Consider the following 26,451-nt stretch of genomic DNA (forward strand, 5'->3'; position numbering starts at 1 on the left):
AGGCTCTGAAGTCTACTGCCATGATCTGCCATGTCATGACCTTCACCCAGTTCCCAGGCCAGGGTCACACTGTGTGCTCACTCATGTCCATTTCTAGGGACAGCTTGTGTGATGCTTCCTGGAAACTGGGTTAGACAAGCATCCTGTGAGGCAAGGGAAGCTGGTTGAAAGGGAGCTAAGGGAGGCCAGGCTTTCGGTGATGGCTTCTGGGTGGAAGCAGGAAAAGCCTGCCTTTAGGGGCATCATCTACTTCCACTGGCCTTCCAGGTCTCTGAGAGATGTTGGACTGTGCTGATAACCAAGGACCTCAGCCATGTCTAGAACAAGGACTAGTCAGGGCGCTTGGCACACAGGAACTTATGTGTCAGAGTGGAGTTGGGGGCGGGGACTCCTCTGCAGTACTAACTGAGAGGGACTCAGGTGACAAATGTGGGGTCCATTTGAGCATCAGGATGTGCTGGTTTGGGGTTCCTCTAAGCAGTTCAAATACTGAGTGGGTTGAGGGCAGGGGATGAAGATCAGAGAAAATGGAGGAAACTAGGGCACAGTTGGGGAGAGTTCACCAGGCTGTTGGCCAGGCTTTCGCTCTGATTCTCCTGTGACCCATCAATGCAATTCTCAATCCAATCAAATATGACCTCCAGGTCTTTGTGATGTGCTGAGAAGACACGGGGTTTCTGACATTTGGTATTCTCTCTTGGCCTGAGAGAATATGGCCATCTGTGGAGAATGCATGGGAACGGAGGGTGCTTAGAGAAGTCAGTGAACCCCACATCCTCCACAGGAGCTGCACTCTCACATGCTACAGGCTCAGTCATGGAGGGTCCTTCTCCTGATTGGAGGGTGCTGGACAGGAGCATCTGTGAGCCATGAGGAGCAGCCCTGTGACAAGGGAGTGCACATCTGCACATGTGAGGGTGGAGTCAGAGGTTCTGAGTGCTGAGACCGTTTCAGCTTCATTAGAGCCTGGACTCGGGCTGTGAGGAAAGTGCTGGGGACGCAAGCAGGAAGATCTGAGTTCCAATCTTAAGAACTCCACCATGCACCCCTTTTTAAATGATCCCTGCCTCACACACACACTTGAGTTCCCCATTGATGAGTGGTGTGAGGACAGGATGGTCACTGGGGCTTGCTGATCACCAGCTGAGCTCCTGCTTCAGAGAGACCTGTCTCAAGGGAGTAAGGCAGACAGTGATAGTAAGGGACCTTCCTGTCCTCCACTGGCCTCCATGCCAGACACAGATACCTGTACCAGCAGAAACATTCACACACACACACACACACACACACACACACACACACACGCGCGCGCGCGCGCGCGCACACACACTATAAAAACACGTAAATATTCAGAGGCACTGGAGAGTTAGATTTGGCCTCAGTGTGGCAATGGGGTAGTTGGCATAGATTGTTCTGACCACTGAGACTTGGCAGCAAGGATTTTCATGGTGTCTAGGCAAGGAGACTTTGATTGAGTGCCAGTCAAACCCCTGTTCTTCTCACACTTTCCTGAACTTTTAGCTTCTTTGATCAAGCAGCCCTGCCCATGGGTCCTTTCCCCATTAGGTTTCAGACCACAGCAATCCGTCCAGAGTCCATAGAACTAGGAGATACGGATTCTCATGCTCAGCCACTGTCCTTGGTGCAAGTGTACAGCTCACAAACTTAGAGGCATGGCTCAGACATCTCCCATGTGCCAGCAGAGCCAGCTGGGAGTTTGGAGGGGTGAAGGTTTATTAGGTCCTGCAGAGAGACCAAGAGACCAGAGCTCTAAGCCCACCCACTGCTGCCATGCGGTTCCTGGTTCTGTGCCTCATCCTGTCTCTGGGGGACTATGGTAAGAAGTTGAGGATTCCACAGAAAGAAAAGGGAACCAGACTCCTCCCTTCATTCCCATAAGTCTTCCCTCTCACAGAAGCCCAGCTTCATTCTCCAGCCCATGGCATTCCTAGGACCAGGGACTGGGGTTCTTATTTCTTGTGGTGCCACCCTGACACCCTATCTCACCCCTTCCATGCTGAATAGACCTTCCCTCTACTTTTCTTCTCCCATGATGTCATAGAAGATCTCTTCTAGTCCACTCCCTACCTTCAGCCACTTTACCTCAGGTGCAGATCCTATGTCATCTGGTGGGATTCCTAATTCTTCAATGGAGGACATATCTCACCTTTCCAAAATCGTTAGCCATATCACAACATATCTGTCATTATCACTCAGCCTCGATTGTTACCCTAAGCCCTCCACTTTGACTTCTATTACCCAGTTCTTTTACTGGGAACACAGATCACAGGACACACCCTGCTTTATCATATAACTGAGAGGTCTACTGGAAGATTCTAGCACCTGTTAACCTGACCACCCTCCTGGTCCTCTGCCCCATGTCCCTTCACATCCACAGGAAAGTTTTTCTTCCCAATCCCTTTTCCATGCCAACAGTGGGCCCTACCCAGCACTCTTTTCAGCAGGTGCCTTTCCCCTCATCCAGTCCAGGATCCATAGAGGCTGCAAGGGTGAGAGACATTCCCAACCCTGGCAGGTGGCTATGTATCACTATGACAAGGCTGTGGGGTGGGGGTGGCATCCATCTCCAACCACAATGAGCACTCACAGCTGCCCCCTGCATCAGCAGTTTGGATGAGCTCTGGTGTGGCTGTGGCCAGAGCATGTGACTGACATGCTAGCATCCCTGGGATCCACCTCCCAAACACATTAGTCAGAGGACAATTGGGGTGAGGGAAGCTCCTCTTCTTCAAGGAAGAATATGTCATCCTCTTCCTTAGAGGACCTCATGGGAGGATTATGTTGCAGGGATGAAGGTTGGTGCTGGGTCAGAAGGGCAGAGTGGTGGGTGGGCCATGACCACGTGAGTCTCTCCTCATGTCTCCCTATTTTCCTGTCTTGCTGTCTCTTGGGATCCTGCTCTCTGTGTGACTACGTAAAACTGTGTTTGTTTCTCCTCCTTTCCTGAATCCATGTCTGTGCACCTCCCCATCTCTGTCCTCCTCTGGGTTCCTCTGTGATCATCTTTCAGTGTGTGTCTCCCCCTCTAGATCCCTCCCCATCCCTCTCTGGATCTGGGTCTCACTCTCCATCCCCCATCCCTACTGATCACACTGAAGAACAGGATTTGCTGGGCCCTAGTAAGCAGGAAGGGGTGGCCCCATACACACATGTGAGGGAGTCCTCAGCTTCTCCAGACCAACCTGGCATTTTAGGCTCATGTCCACTCTGGGGGACACACAGGGAGAGGATGGGCTCAGCTGGGTAAAGATAGCTGGACGAGTACAGAGAGAGGGCAGAGTACTGGGAGGAGTTGGGCACAAAGCTTGGGCTGTGAGTGTGTGGCAGGGGTCACGCAAACTCAAGCTAACCCAGTGCACCTGAGTGGCTCTCAACCTACCCTTTCTCTATTCCATTTCTCCTTCTCTCTCTACTTCCTGCCTCATTGCCCACTTTCTCTAATTGCCTCAGCCTCTCATCTGTCCCAGTACCGTCTGCTCTCCCATATACTTGCTGTTCCCACGTGTCCCCACGTGCCTTCCCACGGGGCTCCACGCTGCCCCTTCTATCTGTTACCTTTGTAGTTCTCTTGATTTAAACATGTGTGTGTGGTGGATGTGTGCATGCTGTTGATGAGTGTGGATGAGCTTGTGGGTGTGCGTGTGTGAGTGTATGAGTGTGTGTATGTACAAGCATGTATGACACTGCATGAGCTTGGAGGTCGAGAGACAGCCTGTTGCAGTCAGTTCCAACCCTCTGCCATGGAGGACTTGGGACTGAACTCAGGTCACAATGCTTGGCTGCATGAGCCCCTACCAACTGAGCCACTTCACTGCCTGCATCTCTTTCTTTTAATCGCCTTAATAAAAAATATTCTAGGCCCACAGCTCCCTGCTCCCAAACCCCATGGGAGAGAGAGCTCACTGCCCAGACAGGTGGACACTCCTGAGACTACAGGGCAGGAGAGACCTCCAGTACTGCCCACCCTTGCCCACGTCCCTGGTACAAGAGGAAACTGTATAGGGTCTCTGGAAACAGGAAGCTAGGGGCACTCAACGCTGTGGTCCAGACACTGCCCATATCTGAAGGGACCCGGTCAAACAGCTTCCTGCACCCAAATCCCGTGGGAGGGATAGCTAGACCTTCAGAGGGCCAGACACGCCTGGGAACCCAGAGGAGACTACTCTCTGCCCACATTTCTGACTCTAGAGGAAAACGCCTAGTGCCATCTGGGCCCCCTGTGCAGGCGGGTCAGGCCCTTTTGGTTGCTGCCCTCACGGAGAGCTGAAACCCAGCTCTGAGGAGCAACTCCAGGCCTGAGACCAGAGATAAGACCAACTTTTCTACTCCAAGTGACCTGCCTGGTGGCCTCAGGACACATGCCCACAGCAACACCTGAAGACCAGTAGACAGGACCAACTACAATCCCGAAAGCAGAACACCCTGTTCCCATAACTGGCTGAAAGAGAACAGGAAAACAGGTCTACAGCACTCCTGACACACAGGCCTATAGGATGGTCTAACCACTGTCAGAAATAGCAGAACAAGGTAACACCAGAGACAACGTGATGGCGAGAGGCAAGCGCAGGAAGCCAAGCAACAGAAACAAAGACTACATGGCATCATCTGAGCCCAATTCTCCCACGAAAGCAAACAATGAATATCCAAACATACCAGAAAAGCAAGATCTAGATTTAAAATTACATTTGATCATGGTGATGGAGGACTTCAAGAAAGACATAAAGAAATCCCTTAGAGAAACGCAGGAAAACACAAATAAACAAGCAGAAGCCTATAGAGAGGAAATGTAAAAATCCCTGAAAGAATTACAGAAAAACACAATCAAACAGGTGAGGATTGAAAAACGGAAATAGAAGCAATAAAGAAAGCACAAAGAGAGACAACCCTGGATATAGAAAACCCAAGGAAGAGACAAGGAGTTGTAGATACAAGCATCACCAACAGAATGCAAGAGATAGAAGAGAGAATCTAAGGAGCAGAAGATTCCATAGAAATCATCGACACAACTGTCAAAGATAATGTAAAACGGAAAAAGCTACTGGTCCAAAACATACAGGAAATACAGGACACAATGGGAAGATCAAACCTAAGGATAATAGGTATAGAAGAGAGTGAAGACTCCCAACTCAAAGGATCAGTAAATATCTTCAACAAAATCATAGAAGAAAACTTCCCTAACCTAAAGAAAGAGATGCCCATAAACATACAAGAAGCCTACAGAACTCTAAATAGATTGGACCAGAAAAGAAACACCTCCCGTCACATAATAGTCAAAACACCAAATGCACACAACAAAGAAAGAATATTAAAAGCAGTAAGGGGAAAAGTCAAGTAACTTATAAAGGCAGACCTATCAGAATTACACCAGACTTCTCACCAGAGACTATGAAAGCCAGAAGATCCTAGACAGATGGTATACAGACCCTAAGAGAACACAAATGCCAGCCCAGGTTACTGTATCCAGAAAAACTGTCAATTAACATAGGTGAAGAAACCAAGATATTCCATGACAAAACGAAATTTACACAATATCTTTCTACAAATCCAGCGCTACAAATAATAATAAATGGTAAAGCCCAAGACAAGGAGGCAAGCTAGAAAAAGCAAGAAACTAATTGATTTGCAACAAAACAAAGAGAAGACAAGCACACAAACACAATTTCACATCCAAACACAAATATAACAGGAGGCAACAATCACTATTCCTTAATATCTAGCAACATCAATGGACTCAATGCCCCAATAAAAAGACACAGATTAACAAACAGGATATGCAATGAGGACCCAACATTTTGCTGTCTACAGGAAACACACTTCAGAGACAAAGACAAACGCTACATCAGAGTAAAAGTCTGGAAAAAAATTTCCAAGCAAATGGTCTGAAGAAGCAAGCTGGAGTAGCCATTCTAATATCGAATAAAATCAATTTTCAACTAAAAGTCATCAAAAAAGAAAAGGAAGGACACTTCATATTCATCAAAGGAAAAAACCACCAAGATGAACTCTCAATCCAAAATATCTATGCTCCAAATGCAAGGGCACCTACATACATAAAAGAAACCTTACTAAAGCTCAAAACACACATTGCGCCTCACACAATAATAGTAGGAGATTTCAACACCCCACTCTCATCAATGGACAGATCATGGAAACAGAAATTAAACAGAGACATAGACAGACTAACAGAAGTCATGAACCAAAAGGATTTAACAGATATTTATAAAACGTTCTATCCTTAAACAAAAGGATATAACTTCTTCTCACCACCTCATGGTACTTTCTCCAAAATTGACCATATAATCGGTCATAAAACAGGCCTCAGCAGATACAAAAAGATAGAAATAATCCCATGCGTCCTATCAGACCACCACGGGATAAAGCTGGTCTTCAATAACAATAAGGAAAGAATGCCCACATATAAATGAAACTTGAACAATGCTCTACTCAATGATAACCTGGTCAAGGAAGAAATAAAGAAAGAAATTAAAGACTTCTTATAATTTCATGAAAATGAAGGTTTAACGTACCTTTCATTGTTCATGGGACACAATGAAAGCTTTGCTAAGAGGAAAACTCATAGCTCTGAGTGCCTGCAGAAAGAAACAGGAGAGAGCATCTATCAGCAGCTTGACAGCACACCTAAAAGCTCTAGAACAAAAAGAAGCAAACACACCCAGGAGGAGTAGAAGGTAGGAAACAATAAAATGCAGAGCTGAAATCAACCAAGTAGAAACAAAAAGGACTATACAAAAAATCAACAGAACCAAAAACTGGTTCTTTGAGAATATCAACAGGATAGATAAACCCTTAGCCAGACTAACCATAGGACACAGAGAGTGTGTCCAAATTAACAAAATCAGAAATGAAAAGGGAAACATAACAACAGAGTCAGAGGAAATTCAAAAAAATCATCAGATCCCACTACAAAAGCCTATATTCAACAAAACTTGAAATTCTGGAGGAAATGGACAATTTCCTAGACAGATATCAGGTACCAACGTTAAATCAGGAACAAATAAACCATTTAAACAACCCCATACCTCCTAAAGAAATAGAAGCAGTCATTAAAAGTCTCCCAACCAAAAAGAGCCCAGGCCCACATGGGTTCAGTGCAGAATTCTATCAGACCTTCATAGAAGACCTCACACCAATACTATCCAAACTATTCCACGAAATTGAAACAGATGGAGCGCTACCAAATTCCTGCTACGATTAAGTAAGCCACAATTACTCTTATACCTAAACCACACAAAGACCTGACAAAGAAAGAAAACTTCAGACCAATTCCCCTGATGAATATTGACACAAGGATACTCAATAAAATTCTTGCAAACCGAATCCAAGAGCACATCAAAACAAACATCCACCATTATCAAGTAGGCTTCATTCCAGGGATGCAGCGATGGTTTAATATACAGAAAACCATCAACATAATCCACTATATAAACAAGCTGAAGAACAAAATCACATGATTATTTCATTAGATGCTGAGAAAGCATTTGACAAAATTCAACACCCTTTCATGATAAAAGTCCTAGAAAGAACAAGAATTCAAGGCCCATACCTAAACTTAGTAAAAGCCATATACAGCAAACCAGTAGCTAATATTAAACTAAATGGAGAGAAACTTGAAGCAATCCCACTAAAATCAGGGACTAGACAAGGCTGCCCACTCTCTCACTACTTATTCAATATAGTTCTTGAAGTCCTAGACAGAGCAATCAGACAACAAAAGGAGATCAAAGGGATACAGATTGGAAAGGAAGAAGTCAAAATATCACTATTTGTAGACGATATGATTGTATACGTAAGTGATCCCAAACATTCCATCAGAGAACTGCTAAACCTGATAAACAGCTTCAGCAAAGTGGTTGGGTATAAAATTAACTCAAATAAATCAGTAGCCTTCCTCTACACAAAAGAGAAACAAGCTGAGAAAGAAATAAGGGAAATAACACCCTTCATAATAGTCCCAAATAATATAACATACCTTGGTGTGACTTTAATCAAGGAAGTGAAAGATCTGTATGATAAGAACTTCAAGCCTCTGAAGAAAGAAATTGAAAAACATCTCAGAAAATGCCATGTTCATGGATTGGAAGGATTAATATAGTAAAAATGGTCATTTTACCAAAAGCGATCTACAGATTCAATGCAATCCCCATCAAAATTCCAACCCAATTCTTCAGAGAGTTAGACAGAACAATTTGCAAATTCATCTGGAATAACAAAAAACCCAGGATAGCTAAAACTATCCTCAACAATAAAAGGACTTTCGGGGGAATCACTATCCCTGAACTCAAGCAGTATTACAGAGCAATAGCGATAAAAACTGCATGGTATTGGTACAGAGACAGACAGATAGACCAATGGAATAGAATTGAAGACCTAGAAATGAACCCACACACCTATGGTCACTTGATTTTTGACAAAGGAGCCAAAACCATCCTACGGAAAAAAGATAGCATTTTCAGCAAATGGTGCTGGTTCAACTGGAGGTCAGCATGTAGAAGAATGCAGATCGACCCATTCTTTTTTTTTTTTTTTTGGTTCTTTTTTTCGGAGCTGGGGACCGAACCCAGGGCCTTGCGCTTCCTAGGTAAGCGCTCTACCACTGAGCTAAATCCCCAGCCCCCAGATCGACCCATTCTTATCACCCTGTACAAAGCTTAAGTCCAAGTGGTTCAAGGACCTCCACATCAAACCAGATACACTCAAACTAATAGAAGAAAAAGTGGGGAAGAACACATGGGCACTGGAGAAAATTTCCTGAACAAAACACCAATGGCTTATGCTCTAAGATCAATCGACAAATGGGATCTCATAAAACTGCAAAGCTTCTGTAAGGCAAAGGACACTGTTGTTAGGACAAAACGGCAACCAACAGATTGGGAAAAGATCTTTACCAATCCTACAACTGACAGAGGGCTTATATCCAAAATATACAAAGAACTCACGAAGTTAGACTGCAGGGAGACAAATAACCCTATTAAAAGATGGGGTTCAGAGCTAAACAAAGAGTTCACAGCTGAGGAATGCCGAATGGCTGAGAAGCACCTAAAGAAATGTTCAACATCTTTAGTCATAAGGGAAATACAAATCAAAACAACCCTGAGATTTCACCTCACACCAGTCAGAATGGCTAAGATCAAAAACTCAGGTGACAGCAAATGCTCGAGAGGATGCGGAGAAAGAGGAACACTCCTCCATTGTTGGTGGGATTGCAGACTGGTACAACCATTCTGGAAATCAGTCTGGAGGTTCCTCAGAAAATTGGACATTGAACTACCTGAGGACCCAGCTATACCTCTCTTGGGCATATACCCAAAAGATGCCCCAACATATAATGAAGACACATACTCCACTATGTTCATAGCAGCCTTATTTATAATAGCCAGAAGCAGGAAAGAACCCAGATGCCCTTCAACAGAGGAATGGGTACAGAAAATGGGGTACATCTACACAATGGAATACTACTCAGCTATCAAAAACAATGACTTTATGAAATTCGTAGGCAAATGGTTGGAACTGGAAAATATCATCCTGACTGAGGTAACCCAATCACAGAAAAACACACATGGTATGCACTCATTGATGAGTGGATATTAGCCCAAGTGCTCTAATTACCTTAAATGCACAGAACACATGAAACTCAAGAAGAATGACCAAAATGTGAATGCTTCATTCTTTCTTTAAAAGGGGAACAAGAATACCCTTAGGAGGGGATAGGGAGGCAAAGTTTAGAACAGAGGCTGAAGGAACATCCATTCAGAGCCTGCCCCACATGTTGCCCATAGATATACAGCCACCAAACTAGATAAGATCGATGAAGGAAAGAAGTGCAGGCTGACAGGAACTGGATGTAGACCTCTCCTGAGAGACACAGCCAGAATACGGCAAATACATAGGCAAATGCCATCATTAAACCACTGAACTGAGAACAGGACCCCCATTGAAAGGTTTAGAGAAAGGACTAGAAGAGGTTGAAGGGGCTCGAGACCCCATATGAACAACAATGTCAACCAACCAGAGCTTCCAGGGACTAAGCCACTACCCAAAAACTATACATGGACTGACCCTGGGCTCCAACTACATTGGTAGCAATGAATAGCCTAGTAAGAGCACCATCTGTCTAGCCATCTTCTGCCCCTATGTTTTGAGACAGCAGCTCAAATATTCAGCATAGCTGGGTCCCGGGCAGCACTAGAGATCATCATGTCCCTGTGTCCTCAGCTGGGAATTTCAGGCACGTGCCACTCAACATGATTGGCATCTCGATTGTGAAGGTCCAAAGTCAGGTGCTCACACTAGTGCAGTAAACTTGTTACCTGCTGAGCCGTCTCACACTCTGGTGTCCCTGCCTTTCCCATTCTGTGTCTGCGTCTCCCTCTCTCTCCTGCCAGTACTTTCCTGCTCTCTCTGCTGTCCACACTCTCTTTCCCCATCCATTTCTCCTCTCATTCTCCCTTCTGCCCAGATCCCCTGCTTGATCCTTCTCCCTCATCTCTGCTTCTCCCTCGCATAACAAGGTGAGGCTGGGTCAGCACAGCCTGGACGCTGATGGAGACACTGGCCAGGACGTCCCTGTCCGACATTCCATCCCACACCCACTCTACAACAGGAGCCTCCAAATGCCCACGTTTCTCAGCCCGGATGCTGACAACAGCCACAACCTGATGCTGCGTCAGCTGAGGGAGCCAGCCAACACCACTGAGGCTGTGAGGGTGACTGAGGAGCCCACTGAGGAGGCTAAGCTGGGGAGCCGCTGCCTGGCATCCGGCTGGGGCAGCACCAGGCCAGATAAGTGTATGCCTGGGTCAGACCCTGTATCCTGGAGCAGGAAGTGCGGTTCTGGAGGAACAGGCCGGGCAACTGAGCTCCTGTATTCCTGTCATGGCTGTGTTCTCTCTGAACACAGCTCTAAGTGCAAAGATGCTGCAGTGTGTGGACCTCACCCTCATGTCCAGTGATGTCTGTACATACGCCTATTCACAGAGGGTGACAGAATCCATGCTGTGTGCTGGACACCAGGAAGGCAGCAGAGACACCTGCATGGTGAGCAGCCCCAACCCCAGGTCGCTGAGACAAGACATGGAGACGACCAGAGTGAAGGAAACTGATTCTTACCTGAGGCCCAGCAGCATCTCCTCAGATGCTCAGGCACCATAGCCCTTCAGCACCCTGCCCCACAGTGTGTCACAGCCTCCTCTGCTCAAGTCCTGTCCCTCTCTTCCCAAGCCACCCTATGTCTCTCACTTTTCCTCATCCAGTCTTCTCAGCCTGTGAACACCTTTTCTTATGGATCTCCATGGTGCCTATGACCATCCTAGACCCTGGGCAGCCAACAGTGAGCCAAGTGCAGCCCCTCCCTCCCAGAGCAACATCATGGGGGTGTGGGGAATGCTGCATGGCTTTTCCTTAAGGCAACATTTCTACTCACCACAGACAGAGAAGACAACACACCAGTTCATCCATCTTGGCGAGCTCATGAGTTGTTAGATTAGCCTCAGGAGCACGGAAGGCAGCTACATTATCAAAGAGCCTGCCCCAGGATAGCACTTAGGAAAGCTGTGCCTCCTGAGTCTCCTGCACAACTCAAGCCGTTCCCCTCAAGACTCTCCTGTCCTGAGGGGCCTCCTGAAGCCCCATGCTCACACCAGGAGGGGGATTTGGATGTGGAGAACACAGATCCAGAAAAAGGGGCAGCCATAAGCACCGAGCACAACTCAGGAGTGATGAGGTAGAATGTAAGGTGGTGGAGTCACGGGGCAGACGAGAGGCCTGAGACTGGGAGGGTCACTGTGGTAGGAGGGAATGCTGTGTGCAAGGTCAGAAGAGGCAGCACCTGACACAGGGGTGCAGGGCACTTGGAACTAGGGAAGAAGCAGAGGGGAAAACAGGTCCCAAGTCCCAAGTGGAGAAGGGCTAGAGGACTTGTGGGACGAAAAAGGAGCTTGCGAGTAAATTAGTGTCAGCAAACAGACTGTGATCTGGGCTCAGAGCGCACAGGAGTTTGCTTTCTGCAGGGCATCACTAGGGTGACAGGGGATACATTTACTCTCTGGTGTGCTGGAAGCTGGCTCTGGGTGGTGCTGGACTGAGCAGGAACAAGCTGACTCTGCTCTCCGGCGCCCTCTGGTGTTCATGAGATCAGGCTGCAGGAAGGCTGAAGGGGGAGGGCTTGTCTAGGACTTGAGCTGGGTGAGGACTTCAACCAGATCTTTATCCTCATCTGGTCTCACCCCACCCCCTTCCTGAAAGGTGTTTCCACAGTCTCTCCTGCTGCATTAACTCCAAACTACCCTTCTAGTGTCAGAGCTGGCCTTTCCCAGCCCCTGCTCACCCTTGACTATGAGGTGTCTGCCCTAGAAAATGTTCGTGGGAATGGGGTCAGGAGATGACCCCACAGGCAGTGTCACCTCTGTTCCCCTACTGCTGACCTGGGGACCCTGCCTTCTGTTCCCCACACTGACACGGAGACACTGCCTTCAGTACAGGAGCTGCATCTGTTTGCCTTCCCCTCTGCCCAGGGCTTCAGGCTGTGTTCCCTTTGGGATGCTATCCTGCATTTTCCTGGCAGGCAAACTGCAAAGTTTCGATCAGTAATCTGTTGGTGGTTAAGTATGAGAGGTGGGACACCCAGACAGAGAGTGGGATGTTCTCTCGCTCTACCTCCGTGCCTTCTTCTCTCAGGGTGACTCTGGAACCACACTCATCTGTGATAGGATGCTCCAAGGGATTACATCATGGGGTGGTAACCCCTGTGCCTAACCTAAGAAGTCTAGAGTATTACCAGTGTCTAAATACATGAGCTGGATCAAGGCCAACATACAGATCATGCCATGATGTCCTGAGCCTTCCCTAGTAAACTGACAACCATCTATTTCATGGTCCACGCCATCCCTTTGTATGGGCTCTAGGCATCTGGGATCCCACGACTCAGCTGGCAGAATCCAAAACCTCCTGACTCTTCCAACTCAGGTGCTTAGCAGGAAGAACAAGCAGAGACACTTGGTCCTGGAAGTCTCAGAGGGGTTCCCTATGCCTCTCCCAACTTAAGAGCATGGCAGGTCTGCAAACTGCTCAAGCAGAAGGAGGTGGTGGTGGCCTTGGCATGTGTGTGTTGCAGAGATGAAGGAAGGGTGTCACCCGGGAAGACAGGACAGAGGCACACAGTGACAAGTCCATGGAGCCCTGAGGAAGATCCATGCCCCATGCACCTGGGTACATGGTGGGGTGGTGCTAAAATGTCACCCTCGTTTTTCCTGGAGATGACAGGATGCCTAAGGAATTTCTGAGCAGAGGAAGGAGGTCACTGCATGTCTTAAGGCTGGGGAAAAGGAGGGTGACCACTGAGTGGGGAAGCTTATTCACTTTGTGGGTGTTGGTGACAACAAGCCGCAATTAACAGAGGGACTCTCAGTCACAGATGTGGAGCTAGGGGGTGCCATGGGTGACCATGACAGGGAGCAGAGAGGGACCCAGAGTCAAACTCAGAGGAAACCTGTGGGGTGGAGAGACAAACCTTACCACTCCCACACCCTGTCAGAGGTTCCTATGTACAACAGTGTTTGAGGCCATGTCCAGAGGGCTTCCATCGACTGCAGCTCAGCAAATCTTGTGTGCAGGGGGCTCACTGGGCTCTGTCTCCTGTATTCTGTACTCAAAGGAGTCACATGACTGCACACTGTCCAGCTTCAGGGTCTGCAGGGTGTAGCCCAGGACACCAGATACCCAAAATCCACATTCACACTTACAATCACGCCGTCAGCACAAACTGCTACTGATGTCCAGGGCTCCAGTGGACTGAGACCCTACCCAGACAGGAAAGTCTCAGGCATTCAGAATTGTCCCAGGAGGCACTCAAGTCAGCGTTTTCTCAAGGTTGAGTGCCATTGACTCTAGGGAATCTTCACACATGCAGAAGATGAAGGAAGAAAGACTGAGGAAGAGGAGGAGAGAGGAAAGGGGGGATGGGGAGGAGAGAGGAAAGAAAGGAGTGGGGAAGAAAAGAAGGGGGAGGGTTTAGGAAAACAGCAGCCCTGGTGACATCCTGTGATCTGTTGACCAGGGAGAGGTCATGCAGAAGAAAGTGCATGTATGGGGACAAATTCATACTCATTGGGCACATGGTGGTCACTCCATTGCTTTTTCTTCCCACCCTTGTACAAAAAAGAATCTCACCCTAGATCTGCAGGGTAAAGGGATACCCAGCATTTCATACTGGACATGAGAGACCATAAAGATAGAGAGAGACCATAGCTGAGGAGTAGGGCATGGGTGGGCACATGGGATCACACAAGACTATAAGCAGAACCAGGCTGAGGAGTGACACAGCTTAGTGAACTCCAGTTCTGCTAGGGAGAATGGAATTGTGGCATCAACATCACAAAGGCTGGCAGGATATGAGAACTTTGTGAGATACTGCTGGTGGGGCCACTGATGGAGAAAGAAGCTAGGTTGAGAGCCTTCCTTAGGGTGGGGCTCTGAGGCCTCTGAGGCCTCCTGGTGACAGACTTTGAGACAGAAGCTGCTGGTGAGGACACTGGGTGCTACTGGATCCCTCCCTCACAGTCAGCAACCTATGAAACCCAGTGCATGGGCTTCAGAACTTTAATTATTGGTCAGGAGGACAGGGTCTGAGTCACGGTTATGGCCCTGGGAGAGGAGGTGGTGCCTGAGCTACTCCAGGAGCTGAAGTCCGGTGAGATCATACCCTACAAGGAAGCTGAGACACAACATGGATGCTCCACTCCCCCATCCAACTGGGCCTGTGAGTCACACCAACAAAACCAAGTCCCAATGGAAAAGCTGCCTGCCCTAGAGGCTTTGGTAATAGGGTGAAGCCTGCCTAAAGTGTAGACCAGGACATAGTCCATGCTCCCCCTTGAGTGCCTCACTCTCCAATAAGCTCCCATCTTCTAAACAAAGCTCTCTGCTCCTCAAATGAATTCTATTTAATGGAGATCACAGGGCATGGGGAGCCAGGGGGAATTCAGCACAAGCTTTTGGTCACTGAACCATAAGTATGTGAACAGTCATTTGGTGACTTAAACTATTTAAGCTGGATCCCAGGTTGAGTCAGAAATGTCCTAATAAACGCCTGGAGCTGTAGCCTAGCCAGTTAGATCACTAGCTGCTCTTCCAGAGGACCTAGGTTCAATTCCCAGCACCTACACGGCAGCTCACAACTGCCTGTAATTCCATTTTCGGGGGATATGACACACATACAGGAAAAATACCAATGAACCTAAAATAATAATAAGTAATTTTTTTAAAATCTTTTTAAAAGGTAATTTCCTCATACATATACTGAAGAAGATAAGGCAAGATTATAACAGTATTGAACATGAAAGCCTTAAGCAAAGCAGGAAAAAAACTAGGGATGAAAATTTGAATATACTTAAAAAAGGAAATTGTCAGGATCTAGGCTAGATCAATGACCTGTTCAGTAAAGTGATCAGTGTGCAAGTGCGAGGACCCGAGTAGGAGTCCCCAGCATGCACCTAAAAGCCGGCTAGGACAATGTCTGTCTCCTGGAGATGGGAGACAGATTCCTGGTGCTTGTTATCCAATCAGTCTAGCTGAATCAGTGAGAGACGTTGCCCCCTGCCACCCCAAACACACACAAAAAGAAGAGGGGGAAAAAACAGGGGAAGGAAGAGGAGAAGAATGCAGAGAGAAAGGAAGAAGGATAGGAGGAGGCAGAGGAGGAGGGTGAGGAGGGGGGAGAGGAGGAGGGTGAAGAAGGAGAGGAGGTGGGAGAAGCAGAAAAGAGGGAATAAAAGAAGAGGAGAAATACCACACAATTAGTTATTTGCAATGGACTAGGTAGGATGCCAACTGTCTGATTTTAGATCAGAAGGCTCTCCAGGCGCTCCATGTGTGAACTGTCCCCATTCCTGCAAAACACTTGATTTGTTACATTGACCAGGCACAGACTGTCAACATCCTTTACAGTCTACACTCCACAGACACATGTTTTCATGAAAATCCTGTGACAAGGTCCATACCTGAAGCAAACAGGAATCTTCCATAATGTTCATCCCAGGAGAACAGCACAGACAGTGGTGTGGTCTTCACAGCAATGAGGACAGTGTGCAGTGACCCAGGACTGTGAACCATCAAGACAGAGCAGCAGAAACATGGGGAGTCTGGGCTAAAGGGAGTAAGAGGAGCTGTGAGGCTATGCAGGGTGTCCAGAGACACAGGGAGACAGGAAGGCCCTCTCCAATGAAGATGAACATCATGGTGTCTGGGGTGGGGCTCTGTGGTGGTCCTATCAGGATCCCACTGAACACAGATTGACCTTCTCTCTGATCCTCTGTGGTCCATTGTTCCATCACTGTCTGCCACAGCCTGTGAGTGAGAGTCTCAGCCTCCACCGGACTCTTGTATTACACCTTCTCCAACTCTCACCTTCTAATGACACTAAGAGTTCCTGGAATCTGATCTAGCAGGTTGGTATTTGAATATTGGGTTTCTAATGTTTTGGTCTGCAATTCTGAATCTCTACAATGGAAGGTCTTTTTGGTGGGGTGAGGTGGATAACCGGATGACCCTGGACTCTATCTAGCTCTGTGAATATGTCTGAATCACACACACACAAACACACACACACACACAGTGACTAACCCTATGAATTTTAAATATATCCTGTTCCCTTGATAAAAATAATCACTTTCACAGAGGAGGTCCTATATTTCAGGCTTTATCATTCACACACTAACACAGAACAATGGTCGTCTCACAGATTAATTAGAACAGTATGGCCAAAGAAATTCTTCGAAGAGTGAGAAATGACCTGTTGAATGCCAGAAGGTCAGATTGGCATGGACTTGATGTGCTGCAGACCCACATGCTGATAAGTAATTCTGTCACTCACCCAAAAAGCCCTTTCATGGAGATTTGGAATTTCAGACTCAGCACCAGAGATCCAAAATCTAAGGACACATTAGATCACATTCCAACCAACTCTGAGACAAAGAGTTGAGGCTTCAGTATATGTCAGCATCCCCCCCCCCACTTCATGTGCAAACTTTTTAAGACTCCCTCCCTGCACATCCAGACTCTGTGTGCAAATATTTGCTTATGGGACATGAGACATCCAAATTTAAACTGGAGACTGAATTAGATCCAATTTTACATCCAAGGATGTCTCAGTGTTGCATATTAATATGTGCATACGAATATGCATGTTGTGGTTTTTGAAGTTGTGAGGCACAGTTGTCGTCCACAGTGGTACGCTAGCTGTGCCCATGGCTCCTCAGCTGCTATGGTCACAGCCATGCTGTACTGGTTAGGATTATTATGGCCAAACCACCACCAAGCCTCTCAGATGACCCTAGCTTGTGTCAAGTTAAAACTAGACAGCATGGAGAGGATGGGACAGAAGTCATCAATGCCTGTAGGACAGACCATGGAGAGTGGAAATGCTAAGGAGGACCCTGTTCTCATGGATGATGACGCTTCTGAGGACTGTAACCCCAGGGTCCCATGCCCAGCCTAGAAGGTGACCTACTGGACCTTGGCAGATTGACTCCCACACTCACCTCAAACATGTCCCCCTACTGAATGCTCTCTGGGGACTGAAGTTGCTCCAGTAGAAAGTCAGGCTCTACATCCTGGCATAAAGCGCTCTGAGCAGGAAATCCTTACTGCTGGGGAAGCGTTGGGGAAGACAAGAGCCCACAGTCCTAGATCCTGGGGAAGACAGGCGCCTGTACCCAACCTACACCTTCAAATGTTCTATTTTTGCACAAGATTATCCTTCTTTCAGCAACCCTATAGTCCAGACCCCAGTCCTCCATCACTCACACCCAAAGCTCCAGGCCCAGAATCCTCTCTCTCAATCCCAGGGGTCCACACACAAGCCCTCATCCCTTAGACCCAGGTACCAAAACCCCAGCTCTCCTACCAAGAACCACGAACCCAGAGGTCAGCCTATTCCCTCAGACACAGGACAATTTCCAGCACTTATTCCTGAAAAACAAGGGTCAAGGCAGTTCCCTCTTCCCTCAGATAGAGAAAAAGACTTCCTGGTGCCACCTAGTGGTTAATCCCTCTAAGTACAAAACCAACTTTTCCTCTTTGCATAGCACAATAGGACCCCTGTTCTTGGCTCTGTGGTGCTGCTTCACACTGGGACCTCCCACACTCACTCACCTCTCCCATGCCTCTAGTTCCTCAACTGTAAACAGGGTTGTGGTCGAGGGGCTTTAGGGATACAGAACAGGATGGCATGTCTGTCAGATTAAAAAGAAACAGCCAGGGATGGTGGTGAGCATCTTTAATCCTAGCACTTGGAAGGGAGGGAGAGGGAGGCAGATTTCTGAGGTTGGCATCAGCCTGGTCTACAGACTGAGTTCCAGGACAGCCAGGACTACACAGAAAATCCTTGTGCGGAAAAAAAAAAAGAAAGTAAGAATCAAAAACAAAATGTCTTCTTCCACTGACTCTATCCACTCCCATGAGCTCTGTACCCAGATACTGTAACTCAGCACTGACTCCCAGCCAGCAGGAACCCAGCCACCAATGTTGCTGGAGAGGGGACTTATTGTTCCTGCCTCTTAAATGAGGAAAACACGGCACAGAAACACTGAGTGATATGCCCAAAGGCAGGAAGCATTTTGTGTCTGGGCAGGATTTGAGCTCAGTACTTTGCTCTAGATCAAATGCCTGAATCCCATATCAAAGCTGGTTTTTAACAGTTAGCCTAGGGGTTGGGGATTTAGCTCAGTGGTAGAGCGCTTGCCTAGGAAGCGCAAGGCCCTGGGTTCGGTCCCCAGCTCCGAAAAAAAGAACCAAAAAAAAAAAAAAAAACAGTTAGCCTAATTTGCACACATACTTCACAGACATTACCTCACTGTACCCCAGCGAGATCCGTACCTTCCCATCAGCCCAACCTAAGTCTCTGTCAGCCAAGCAAGACTGCTTCACACCCAAGGAGCAACCCTGGAACTAATATCTTATCCTCTGTCTATAGCATGGAGACTGGACCAGTCTTCTCCTGATCCACCTGTTTGTGTGTAATGAGTCTAACACTGTCACTTGCTATGCAGACGAAATGTTACTTAGCGTTTCAGAAAAAACTACCCTCTATGCACTCTCATGCACAAAAATGCTCACATAAACACACACAAACACACACACACACACACAGAGGGGGGAGAAGGAGAGAGGGAGAGAGGTAGAGGGAGAGAGAGAGAAAGAGAGAGGGTGGAGGGAAGGAGGGAAAGATGAGTGCACACACACACAAACATACAAACAGACTCTCGAACATGCATATAGACACACACATGTGTAAATAAATCTTTTCTTCCCCTGTTGTAACTGTTGTCACTAAAGTTTATTGCCTCAGTCTCCTAACCTAGCCCTAGTCCTGAAGGATTCTAAACTCCATAAAATCTTACCGAGGTCTACAATGTTTTCAGCCTCTGAGACTTCCTGCTGAAAACGCTCACTCTTTCTTGTTCACTCTCAACTCTGATTGCCTGGTTCAACTCAGCTGTTCTGACTCAAAATTCCTCTCCATACTAACCAATCTGTTCTCTCTCTCTCTCTCTCTCTCTCTCTCTCTCTCTCTCTCTCCCTCTCCCTCTCTCTCTCTCTGTGTGTGTGTGTGTCTGTGTGTGTGTCTGTGTGTGTGTCTGTGTGTTCTCTTAATTAGCTTTCCTACAGTCTCTCTTCTTGTGAGAGTTGGACACGTCCTATTCTGTCAAATCTTTCTCTGACTGTTCACTTTGTCTGCCACACTATTCGACATCCTTTCAAACATGTGTGTTTCCTTCTACAAACTAACTAGATCTTCATTGTTTGGGATTAAAAGTTTGTATTAAGGGTGTGTCTAAATTCCAAGTAGACAGCCGAGCCACACGACAACTAGAAACAGGGATTTTCAGTAAAAAATAAAATCGTGGGGTTCACAGTGTAATCAAATATCCTGCAATACATACACACCATGATATTAGAAACTAATTAAGTTAATAGGATGGAGTCTGAACTGGGCTCTGTGAATCCAGGTAGAGTCTCTGAATGCATCTTTGAATGAACAGGTGAAGAGCGGGGGTTGGGAGGTCAGGTTCCCTCAAATGAGACATCTGCTTTCCCTGAGCACCAGGACTCACAGGCATTGTCTCCAGCAGAGACTCCTCCAAAGCCTGCACCTCCAACTATAAGTCAGGGCCCTTGTTCAGGGATGATAGAAACATCACAGAAGGGCTGTGAGCCTGGGAGTGTATGAAGACCAAGTAGTGATGAACAGAGTGGACAGACTGCAGAGTGAGAAGGCAGAGAGAAGGCTGGGGTGAATCTTTACAGAGCAGTAAAAGATTATAATGTGAAGCCAGATGGAGAAAGCAGAAATGTGGGGACCTGTCCGAGGGAGAAGCTAACAGTAAGTGGTTGTGGTGGGGGAACCACAAAGGGGAAGAAGTTAGTGAATGAAAAAAGAAATAAAAGAAAGGCATGATTGATCCTAAGTGTGGTGGAAGAGAAGGTTTATTGTAGATATGAGGGACCATAAGATTCAGAGAGGACAGAGCTGGCAGACTGAGCCGGGACATTTGAGGAGATGGAGAAGGAGAGAGGTGAGAGCCAGGAGCCAAAGGCCAAGTGGGTGAAAAAATGGTAACCAGAATGGCTGAGGTTATATAGGGAAAAAGGGCAGGGTACTCCAGCTTTGAGGACCCTATAATAGGCAGGACCTGAGAGGCACCTGAGGAAAACCTGACAGCCAGCATCAGCTTGGATACATTAATTCTCACTCCAGGTTTGAGAGCCAGGGGTGGAGGAAAAACAACACACCCAGCCTAAGGCTCAAGGACTTCTGGATTGGCCAAGGTTCCCAAGAGGATAGCTACAACCAGCTTTGGGCAGGCAGAAGGACATGCAGATGACATCACCTCTAGGGGGCGTGGCAATCACACTCCTGAAGCCCACATCCTGGACTGTACTTGGCAAGATGTGAGAGCTCCTAGGTTGTCCCTTTGTGTGTCTTAGAGGCAGTATGTGCCTGTGCAGCTCACAGTAATGTGTTCTACTGGACACCAGGGTGTTCCAAAGAGGTATCTGGAAGCTGGGAATGTGAACTGTGGACTCCCTCCCCTTGGCCTTCTGCATAGCTTTTGCCCCTATTGGGGCTTCATTTTCTCTCTATTAAGGAAGCCCAGGCACCATCTCCCAAGAAGACACAGGGATCTGAGGACAGGCAGCAGGGAATAGCAGCCTGAGTCCCACAGAAAAATGACCCACATGAAGCACATCTCAGCGTGAGACAAAGAGACAAGTGGACATGGGAGACTTCTCGAACAACTTAGCCTTGGGGGTCCAGAGTGTCTGTAGGTCTAGGATGGAGAGCTGAAATGGGGGTTTTGTGCCTGCAATTTTAAGTACCAGAGTAATTCCAGACAACTCTAACACCTTGGGCTCCCGGGTTTCTGAGGACACAGGTAGAAAAATATCCTAAAGTTTGAAAGCTGGAATCTAAAGATTTGTGTCCTATATGTCCAGGGGGACTGAGCCAGCCCTACAGGTTTGTCCCATAAAGCCAACAGCTTACCAGACCTAGGTAAGGACAGAGCTTGTAACTGATGTCCTGATTGGCTGGGTGACCTCAGCTCAGTACCACATGCTCAAGGGACCTTCTCATTATGGAATTCTAGGCAATTGTTCAAGGCCCTCTGAGGGTTCTGAGACACCAGGAGCCAGACACAAATACCAGAAGCCTTGGATCATCTGTATGATGTCTCCTGACCCAAACACAGAATCTAGAGGCCAAGCTCCAGATCCCAGGACCACCTCATAATCCAAAGAACAAGACCCTGAAACCTAATTGTTCAGTGCGTGCTCCACAGCCTACATTGCAGTGATCCACAGTCAGAAGTCAAGCTGACCTGAGATAGCTTTTCACCATGCTTCAGCCTGGACAGCCCAGGCTGATCTCAAACCTTCTATCCCTTCCCATCCCTACTTCCTAAGTGCTGGGATTACAGTGAAAAGGCTTGGCAGCAGCTCTCTGCTCCCAAACCCCGTGGGAGAGAGACCTCACCGCCTGGTCAGGTGGGCACTCCCGAGGCTGCAGAGCGGAGGAGACCACCAACACTGCCCACCCCTGCCCACATCCCTGGCCCAAGAGGAAACTGTATAAGGCCTCTGGGTTCCCGTAGGGGAGGGCCCAGGAGCGGCAGGACCCCTACGCCTGAGACACCGCCGGAACCTGAAGGAAACAGACCGGATAAACAGTTCTCTGCACCCAAATCCCGTGGGAGGGAGAGCTAAACCTTCAGAGAGGCAGACATGCCTCGGAAACCAGAAGAGACTGCACTCTGCACACACATCTCGGACGCCAGAGGAAAACACCAAACGCCATCTGGAACCCTGGTGCACGGAAGCTCCCGGAAAGAGTGGCGCAGATCTTCCTGGTTGCTGCCGCCACAGAGAGCTCGTGGGCAGCACCCTGCGAGCAAACTTGAGCCTCGGGACCATAGGTAGGACCAACTTTTCTGCTGCAAATGACCTGCCTGGTGAACTCAAGACACAGGCCCACAGGAACAGCTGAAGACCTGTAGAGAGGAAAAACTACACGCCCGAAAGCAGAACACTCTGTCCCCATAACAGGCTGAAAGAAAACAGGAAAACAGGTCTACAGCACTCCTGACACACAGGCTTATAGGACAGTCTAGCCACTGTCAGAAATAGCAGAACAAAGTAACACTAGAGATAATCTGATGGCAAGAGGCAAGCGCAGGAACCCAAGCAACAGAAACCAAGACTACATGGCATCATCGGAGCCCAATTCTCCCACCAAAAACAAACATGGAATATCCAAACACACCAGAAAAGCAAGATCTAGTTTCAAAATCATATTTGATCATGATGCTGGAGGACTTCAAGAAAGACGTGAAGAACTCCCTTAGGGAAACACAGGAAAACATTAATAAACAAGTAGAAGCCTACAGAGAGGAATCGCAAAAATCCCTGAAAGAATTCCAGGAAAACACAATCAAACAGTTGAAGGAATTAAAAATGGAAATAGAAGCAATCAAGAAAGAACACATGGAAACAACCCTGGATATAGAAAACCAAAAGAAGAGACAAGGAGCTGTAGATACAAGCTTCACCAACAGAATACAAGAGATGGAAGAGAGAATCTCAGGAGCAGAAGATTCCATAGAAATCATTGACTCAACTGTCAAAGATAATGTAAAGCAGAAAAAGCTACTGGTCCAAAACATACAGGAAATCCAGGACTCAATGAGAAGATCAAACCTAAGGATAATAGGTATAGAAGAGAGTGAAGACTCCCAGCTCAAAGGACCAGTAAATATCTTCAACAAAATCATAGAAGAAAACTTCCCTAATCTAAAAAAAGAGATACCCATAGGCATACAAGAAGCCTACAGAACTCCAAATAGATTGGACCAGAAAAGAAACACCTCCCGTCACATAATAGTCAAAACACCAAATGCACAAAATAAAGAAAGAATATTAAAAGCAGTAAGGGAAAAAAGTCAAGTAACATATAAAGGCAGACCTATCAGAATCACACCAGACTTCTCTCGAGAAACTATGAAGGCCAGAAGATCCTGGACTGATGTCATACAGACCCTAAGAGAACACAAATGTCAGCCCAGGTTACTGTATCCTGCAAAACTCTCAATTAACATAGATGGAGAAACCAAGATATTCCATGACAAAACCAAATTTACACAATATCTTTCTACAAATCCAGCACTACAAAGGATAATAAATGGTAAAGCCCAACATAAGGAGGCAAGCTATACCCTAGAAGAAGCAAGAAACTAATCGTCTTGGCAACAAAACAAAGAGAATGAAAGCACACAAACATAACCTCACATCCAAATATGAATATAACAGGAAGCAATAATCACTATTCCTTAATATCTCTCAACATCAATGGCCTCAACTCCCCAATAAAAAGACATAGATTAACAAACTGGATACGCAACGAGGACCCTGCATTCTGCTGCCTACAGGAAACACACCTCAGAGACAAAGACAGATATTACCTCAGAGTGAAAGGCTGGAAAACAATTTTCCAAGCAAATGGTCAGAAGAAGCAAGCTGGAGTAGCCATTCTAATATCAAATAAAATCAATTTTCAATTAAAAGTCATCAAAAAAGATAAGGAAGGACACTTCATATTCATCAAAGGAAAAAACCACCAAGATGAACTCTCAATCCTAAATATCTATGCCCCAAATACAAGGGCACCTACATATGTAAAAGAAACCTTACTAAAGCTCAAAACACACATTGCACCTCACACAATAATAGTGGGAGATTTCAACACCCCACTCTCATCAATGGACAGATCATGGAAACAGAAATTAAACAGAGACGTAGACAGACTAAGAAGTCATGAGCCAAATGGACTTAACGGATATTTATAGAACATTGTATCCTAAAGCAAAAGGATATACCTTCTTCTCAGCTCCTCATGGTACTTTCTCCAAAATTGACCATATAATTGGTCAAAAACCGGGCTTCAACAGGTACAGAAAGATAGAAATAATCCCATGCGTGCTATCGGACCACCACGGCCTAAAACTGGTCTTCAAAACAATCAAGGAAGAATGCCCACATATGCTTGGAAATTGAACAATGCTCTACTCAATGATAACCTGGTCAAGGAAGAAATAAAGAAAGAAATTAAAAACTTTTTAGAATTTAATGAAAATGAAGGTACAACATACCCAAACTTATGGGACACAATGAAAGCTGTGCTAAGAGGAAAACTCATAGCGCTGAGTGCCTGCAGAAAGAAACAGGAAAGAGCATATGTCAGCAGCTTGACAGCACACCTAAAAGCTCTAGAACAAAAAGAAGCAAATACACCCAGGAGGAGTAGAAGGCAGGAAATAATCAAACTCAGAGCTGAAATCAACCAAGTAGAAACAAAAAGGACCATAGAAAGAATCAACAGAACCAAAAGTTGGTTCTTGGAGAAAATCAACAAGATAGATAAACCCTTAGCCAGACTAACGAGAGGACCCAGAGAGTGTGTCCAAATTAACAAAATCAGAAATGAAAAGGGACACATAACTACAGATTCAGAGGAAATTCAAAAAATCATCAGATCTTACTATAAAAGCCTATATTCAACAAAACTTGAAAATCTACAGGAAATGGACAATTTCCTAGACAGATACCAGGTACCGAAGTTAAATCAGGAACAGATAAACCAGTTAAACGACCCCATAACTCCTAAGGAAATAGAAGCAGTCATTAAAGGTCTCCCAACCAAAAAGAGCCCAGGTCCAGATGGGTTTAGTGCAGAATTCTATCAAACCTTCATAGAAGACCTCATACCAATATTATCCAAACTATTCCACAAAATTGAAACAGATGGATCACTCCCGAATTCCTTCTATGAAGCCACAATTACTCTTATACCTAAACCACACAAAGACCCAACAAAGAAAGAGAACTTCAGACCAATTTCCCTTATGAATATCGACGCAAAAATACTCAATAAAATTCTGGCAAACCGAATCCAAGAGCACATCAAAACAATCATCCACCATGATCAAGTAGGCTTCATCCCAGGCATGCAGGGATGGTTTAATATACGGAAAACCATCAACGTGATCCATTATATAAACAAACTGAAAGAACAAAACCACATGATCATTTCATTAGATGCTGAGAAAGCATTTGACAAAATTCAACACCCCTTCATGATAAAAGTCCTGGAAAGAATAGGAATTCAAGAGCCATACCTAAACATAGTAAAAGCCATATACAGCAAACCAGTTGCTAACATTAAACTAAATGGAGAGAAACTTGAAGCAATCCCACTAAAATCAGGGACTAGACAAGGCTGCCCACTCTCTCCCTACTTATTCAATATAGTTCTTGAAGTTCTAGCCAGAGCAATCAGACAACAAAAGGAGGTCAAGGGGATACAGATCAGAAAAGAAGAAGTCAAAATATCACTATTTGCAGATGATATGATAGTTTATTTAAGTGATCCCAAAAGTTCCACCAGAGAACTACTAAAGCTGATAAACAACTTCAACAAAGTGGCTGGGTATAAAATTAACTCAAATAAATCAGTAGCCTTCCTCTACACAAAAGAGAAACAAGCCGAGAAAGAAATTAGGGAAACGACACCCTTCATAATAGACCCAAATAATATAAAGTACCTCGGTGTGACTTTAACCAAGCAAGTAAAAGATCTGTACAATAAGAACTTCAAGACACTGAAGAAAGAAATTGAAGAAGACCTCAGAAGATGGAAAGATCTCCCATGCTCATGGATTGGCGGGATTAATATAGTAAAAATGGCCATTTTACCAAAAGCGATCTACAGATTCAATGCAATCCCCATCAAAATAACAATCCAATTCTTCAAAGAGTTAGACAGAACAATTTGCAAATTCATCTGGAATAACAAAAAACCCAGGA

General features: G+C 46.2%; 1 protein-coding gene and 1 long non-coding RNA gene across 2 annotated transcripts in view; one reads left to right on the forward strand and one right to left on the reverse strand.

The window, feature by feature from the left end:
- Positions 1-26,451, reverse strand: part of LOC147996793 (uncharacterized) — a 43,499-nt gene that overhangs the window by 895 nt on the left and 16,153 nt on the right. Inside the window, exon 3 of the long non-coding RNA XR_015651120.1 lies at positions 16,035-16,180. This is a non-coding gene — a long non-coding RNA (uncharacterized LOC147996793). The remainder of the gene's footprint in view (positions 1-16,034; positions 16,181-26,451) is intronic.
- Positions 1,792-12,792, forward strand: Klk5l1 (kallikrein related-peptidase 5 like 1). Its single transcript, XM_087607187.1, has 5 exons — positions 1,792-1,837; positions 2,466-2,603; positions 10,531-10,847; positions 10,954-11,076; positions 12,715-12,792. The coding sequence occupies exons 1-5, from the start codon at positions 1,792-1,794 to the stop codon at positions 12,790-12,792; spliced, it is 702 nt and encodes a 233-aa protein (XP_087463313.1).

The sequence above is a fragment of the Rattus norvegicus genome, chromosome 1, assembly GCF_021556685.1.
Source record: "Rattus norvegicus strain SHRSP/BbbUtx chromosome 1, alternate assembly SHRSP_T2T, whole genome shotgun sequence".
In the NCBI taxonomy this organism is placed as follows: Eukaryota; Metazoa; Chordata; class Mammalia; order Rodentia; family Muridae; genus Rattus; species Rattus norvegicus.